The 5,939-nt window shown below is 38.4% G+C and overlaps 1 protein-coding gene across 1 annotated transcript; it reads right to left on the reverse strand.

The window, feature by feature from the left end:
* Positions 1 to 4,304: 4,304 nt before the first annotated feature.
* Positions 4,305 to 4,649, reverse strand: LOC125492554 (14-3-3-like protein GF14 kappa). The gene has a single exon (XM_048635172.1). It carries the CDS (start codon positions 4,647 to 4,649, stop codon positions 4,305 to 4,307), a length of 345 nt encoding a protein of 114 aa, XP_048491129.1.
* Positions 4,650 to 5,939: the final 1,290 nt, after the last annotated feature.

Genomic DNA, 5,939 nt, shown 5'->3' on the forward strand with positions numbered 1-5,939 from the left:
GATTTTGGGATTTTTGTTTAAGTTTCTGGGTTCGATTTTGGGGATTTTTGTTTGAGTTTTGGCTTCGATTTTGGGGAATTTCGACATCAAAAATTGACATTTTGTTGGATTATCAAGTTCGTTTTTGGGGTTTTTGGTTTCGGTGGTTTTGGGGTGGGTTTCGGTGGGTTTTCTGGGTTGTTTTGTGGGTGGTTTTCGCTCGTTTTGGGGTGGATTTATGGGTTATTTTGAAAGTCGATTTTGCGGTGGGCTTATGGGTTGTTTTCGGGGTGGGTTTCTTGGTTATTTTGGGGTATGTTGGTTAGGGTGGGCGTTGGGGTGGGTTTTCGATTAGGGGTAGGTTTTGGCTGGGGTAGGTGTTTAATTAGGGATAGGTTATGGTAGGTTTTGGGGGTGAGTTATGGTGGCATGGTGGCCGATGTGTTATCGGGGTAGGTGGGTTGGGGGTTTTTGATTTGTTTATGTATGGTAGGTTTGGTAGAATTTTGGCGAAAAATGTTTTTTTCTCAAATTTCGTTTAATATTTGGTTCTTTGGTTATTTCAAACTTTTTTACTTCGTATTATTCTAACTTGTTGCGCTTAATTTTTTTTTTTTATTTTTGCAGGTTGAAGATTCTGTGGAGTAAAGTTTGCAAGATTATGTATTTTCTTAGATTTTAAGTTTGTGAAAGTTATGTAATTTTTTTATAGAAGTTATATTATGCGATTTTTTCTGACTTTTATGTAATTTAAACTACTTTAATTTTTGAACAATGTAACTTATATCAAGCCTTAATTTATGTCTCCTATTTGTTTAACATTTAAAAAATATGTTTTCCTATATTTCTTTGACATTTACAGAATAAAAAAATCAACACTTTAAGCCATCTGTTTAACAAAAAAAATCAACCCTTGCAGATGGTTAAAGCGTCGACACCGACAAAAATAATATAAAAAACCAGAAACTACCGACTGATAAAAGCGTCGGTAAAGCAAAAAAATATTATAAAAACCCAGGATTTACCGACGGTTTCAAGCGTCAGTAACATTTACCAACGCTATAAACCGACGATAAAATACCAAAGAATTATAAAAACAACAATCACTGACGGTTCCAGCCGTCGGTAAAATCAACAATTACTAACGCTTTGAGCGTCGGTAAATTGGAAGAATCCGTCGGTAAAATTTACCGACAGCCAACCCAACGGTAATGTTGTACTCCCTCCGTTTCACAATATAAGGCAAGCACGAGGTTCGAGGTCGAACTTTGACCGTTAATTACTCTCAATTTATGTTGATAAAAAAATTTTAAAAAATAATATTATTATAGTATTTTTCAAGACGAATCCAACGGTATAATTTTTATAATTTTTATTTATCGTATTTGAGAGATATTTGTGGTCAAAGCAAATTTTCGTAAAGCGTGAATGCCTTATATTTTGAAACAGAGGGAGTATTTACCGACGAAGGTTTTACCGACGGTCGTTTACCGACGGTTTCCCGTCGGTAAACTGTTTACCGACGGCCTCCGTCTTTTTACCGGCGGATTTAGGCCGTCGGTAAAGCCTTATTATGGACATAGAGAACATTCTAAGTTTACGAAATCATTGTCAGTTACTTCCCTACACTGACAATTGAACCTAACTAATTGTTTTTCAGCAGAAACTCTATCATTCCTAGAGAACAACATAAAGTCAGGTATCATAAAAGTTATAGCAAATGGATTTGCCCCATAAGGCTTTTGACCTATCTTCCTCTGATTTTCTCCTAGATGTATCACACACTAGTGTTTAAACTAATTCCTTAACCTGGGCTGTTTATGGATTGTGCCTTGCTGGATATCCCATATTCCCATATCACATGTTACCTGCAGGATCATATGTAGGATTAGGATTAGGGTTGAAAGGTTGGTTTTGATAACCTCTCATAGGGATCTCTTGATTGTGCATGAAGGTATCGTCGGGTTCTCCTTGTGCCATTTGTGGCGGAGGCGTGTTTCCATTTGTAGGCATTCCTTGATAATAAGCACTAGCTGCTTGAGCAAATGGGGTTTGGGGCTGACCAAACCATGAAACATTCCCATGATAAGGAGTACTATTCATAGTTGGTTGGTTAGGACGTATAGGAGAACCAACCATAGTAGGTTGAATAGGAGGTATATAGGCATGTGGCATACTGTTGTTGTTTGCAACAAAAGCACCCTGCCTCTGTCCTCCATGTGACGATCCACGTTGGTGTGTGTTGTCATCAACAAGTCCACCACCCATGGAAAATGAAGTTTGATGATGTCATGACGTCTGGTGCCAGCCTGCCTCCATGTCCGCTGCCATTTGATCAATTCTCCTATGGTTTCCATGACTACCCTCTCCATGGCTCATGGGTATTCCCTTGTTTGATGCACATGAGAGGAAGTTTTTGGATCCCTTGGGATAACTGGATCCCTAGTTTCAGAATGAGAGAAATGTACCCTTATAGAGGGTATCCTATTGGAGGAACTTTTGGCGTTGTGCCAAGAATTCCACTTGCTCTATCTAAAGGAACCTCTTATGAGTCCTTAACTAGCTTTTCATTTAAATGATATTGTTTTTAGACTAGTGGTTCTAAGCGAGAAACTACTTCAGTAGAAATTGATTTAGACATTGTCGTGAAAGTTGCAATGATAGTGTCATTGATATCCACAAGGATTCTATCAATTTGCCTAGAGTTAGTATCTCTATTTTCTTCGCTTATCCTTTGAAGACTGTGGCAGACTCGTGGGCTAGAGTTCTGTAGTTAGAGTCAAATTGTTGCCTCTGACTCCCTCTGGCTTCTAATAGTAAATTCTTTACTACCTCTTTGAATTTCCCATATATTTGATGTATAAATCCACGACCAGTACTACCTGGAGATGAGCCATCTCTTGATGAGGTATCTCCAACTGACTATTCAGGGCCATGATGAATTGGTTCATCAATGTTACCATGCACCCTTGTCTCTGGAAGGATACAAGAACTAGTCTCCATGTTATGGAAACTTGATTCGCCCTAGACAACTTCTTTGTTCTTTTTAGAATATGTTTCCGACATATTAGTGAAGACAAAAATAACCGCCTTTTAACAGTTAGTTTTTCAAAAGTATGAAAAAGAAGTTTCACAATTTGATTATGAATCTTCTTCTCCCACTATGGTCGCCAACAAACTTGTTATTGTAAAATCAGTTCGTTGACCTTGCAAACAAGTCAATGGACACCCAGTAGTTTAGTATTGAATACCTTGGGAGATTAATCCCGGGGGACTACTGGTTTTAATTGGATAAAAAGTTTGCTAATGTACACTGTTGCAGTTTAATTAATGATCAAACTACAACAAATTAATTTCAAACGAAAAGCAATAAATAGATCAAACAATTGTTAATCTCTTAATTAACACTAGTGGAAAAATAAGGAAGGGCTGCGGTTAAAAAGTCCCTTAGGGCTGCGTTTTTTGACAGCAGCCCTTTCCATAGCAGCCCTTCAACATAAAGGAAGGGTTGCGATTTTACACACAAACACAACCCTTTTGGTCTAAAAGGGCTGCGTTTTTGGACTAAAAACGCAGCCTTTCTTCAAGTGAAGGGCTGCGTTTTTAGTTCAAAAACACAGCCCTTTTAGACCAAAAAAATATAAAAATAAAAAAAAAAATATTCTTTTTTGCTTTTTATGTCAAATTGACACAAAATCAATTCCAAACTGATAAAATTATAACAAAATCACAAACTGACATTTATATATAATAACAAAAACTACGTATCTTGAACCTCGAACCATCAATTATTCAATAAAAATAATATTTTACAAATCTTAATTACAAAATATATAAAAGAAATGAAAATAGAGCTAATATGGAAAAATGAAAAAAAAATCGAAAAGGATAAGAGAAATAGATATACAGAAATACATTAGAGATACATAAAATTAATAAAAAAAAATTCAAAAAAAAAAGAGAAAATGACATTAGTTCTTGAAACCCTAACTTATGAAATGTTGGTGCGGAAGATGGTGTGCACTGGCAACACGAATGACGGCCAACATGACGGCGCCGGTGGAGACGAACGAACGCCGGTGAAAACGAATGCACGCCGATGGATACAAACGCCGGTGAAAAGGGGCGGAAACGAGGAGATGAAGAGAAGGGAGAGAGAGAGTAGATCTAGATGTAGAAGACCGGCTTGAAATTACGGCGTGAACACGAGAATATAGATTAAAATGGACATTGTTATTGTCAAAATGAAATACAAAAACTGGAAGAATTTCTCTCCCGAAACTCACGAATTTGGAGGTCAACAAGCCAGACGCAGAACAAAATAGTCAACGGAGAAAAAGAGTTTCTTCAACAGACTTCTTCCTTTCATCACCAGCAAGAAACTCAGCCAAATAACGATGATAATCACCCTTCATCTTCAAATGAATGACCTTAGATTCAGTACTAGAAGCCGAAAGCAAGAGATGAGAATCGAGTAGCTTAAAGATGGAGCCGTAAATAGAAGAAAGCTCCGATTCAACTTTAGAACGGTAAGATTTGACTAAAGGAACACGATCCTCGTTGCGTCGACTCTCTTCTTTCTGCTCAATCGATGAGACAATTCGCCACGCCGCACGGAGAGATCCGATGACGTTCTTGTAGGCTACGGAGAGAAGGTTGCATTCTTCCATGCTCAATTCACCGCCAGAGGAAGTAATTAACGGCGGCGACAAATGATCGGGAAAGTAAGAGGTGATTCCCGGAGAAGATGCTGACCGACGACACGTTTTGGGGGGGGGGGGAGAAAAACGAGGGCGAAATGAGGAGAGAGAAATGAGGAGAGTGAAATGAGGAGAGAGAAGATTGGTAGGCGTGAAATGAGGAGGCAGATGTTGTTGAGTTTATGAGAAACCCTTAATGTCCCCACAATTCTTTTTAAATAAAGTTATTAGAAAAAAAAAGCCCATAAAGGGCTGCGTTTATTTAAAAAACGGAGCCCTTTATTACTTATAGGGCTGCGGTTTTTAAATAAATGCAGCCCTTCACTAATAGGGCTGCGGTTAGCCCAAAAACCGCAGCCCTTCATATAAGAAGGGCTGCATTTTAAAGAAAACGCTGCCCTTCTTTTTTTTTCCCTAGTGTAAAGTATAAAATTCTCATACATGCCACAAACCTCAAGATGAATTTTACACACACAAAAGGATAAGCTAGGTTGGACAACTAAAGAGGAGACATGAAAGTTATTACCTCCATGGTTCCTTGCTTTAATCGTAAGTGTTTGAGACCTTGTCTAATGGCGCCTAAACATGCTCGGATGCCAAAGCTAGGCTACGCTAGGGAATTAAGAAATGCAGTTTCATGAGTTGTTTCTTGTCGTTTGCTTGACTATGCTTTCTCTATTTATAGAGAATCATAATATGTAATTTCCGTGTATGCTAGGGAGGGAAACTATTTGAGGCATATTTGATTGCAATCTTAACCGCTTTCTAGCGTTGAATAATCGTAGTCCTCTAAGCACGTTCGTTTTCATGTTGAACCACCTCTTGATTATCCTCTTTTGATTGTTATTCTTCTATTACATCTGATTTCATATCTTGATAGTTTGGATCACAAGTAGAAAAAGGACAATTTGCGTCCCCCCAAGTGCATTGCACGACAAGCAAAACGACGCAAAAACATAACTTGCGTCACATGCTATGAAGAGTGCGACGCAAAACATCGTTGCATAAGCACCAGATACGAGCTATATGCGTCTACCCTATTGATGTGTGACACATATAGCTCAGATACAAGGATGTGCGTCAGACACTAAAGCCTATCTGATGCACATCATTGCATCATGGATATAGAATTGAGGCCCCTATCTGCGTCTCACTTAACTAAAGTGCGTTGCAAAAGGCTGATTTGTGTCGCACACCTTGGCCCATCCGACGCATATCAACCCACTTATAATTTTTTAAATGCTTGGAGGCCTATTAAGT

The sequence above is a fragment of the Beta vulgaris genome, chromosome 1, assembly GCF_026745355.1.
Source record: "Beta vulgaris subsp. vulgaris cultivar EL10 chromosome 1, EL10.2, whole genome shotgun sequence".
NCBI classification, from domain to species: domain Eukaryota; kingdom Viridiplantae; phylum Streptophyta; class Magnoliopsida; order Caryophyllales; family Amaranthaceae; genus Beta; species Beta vulgaris.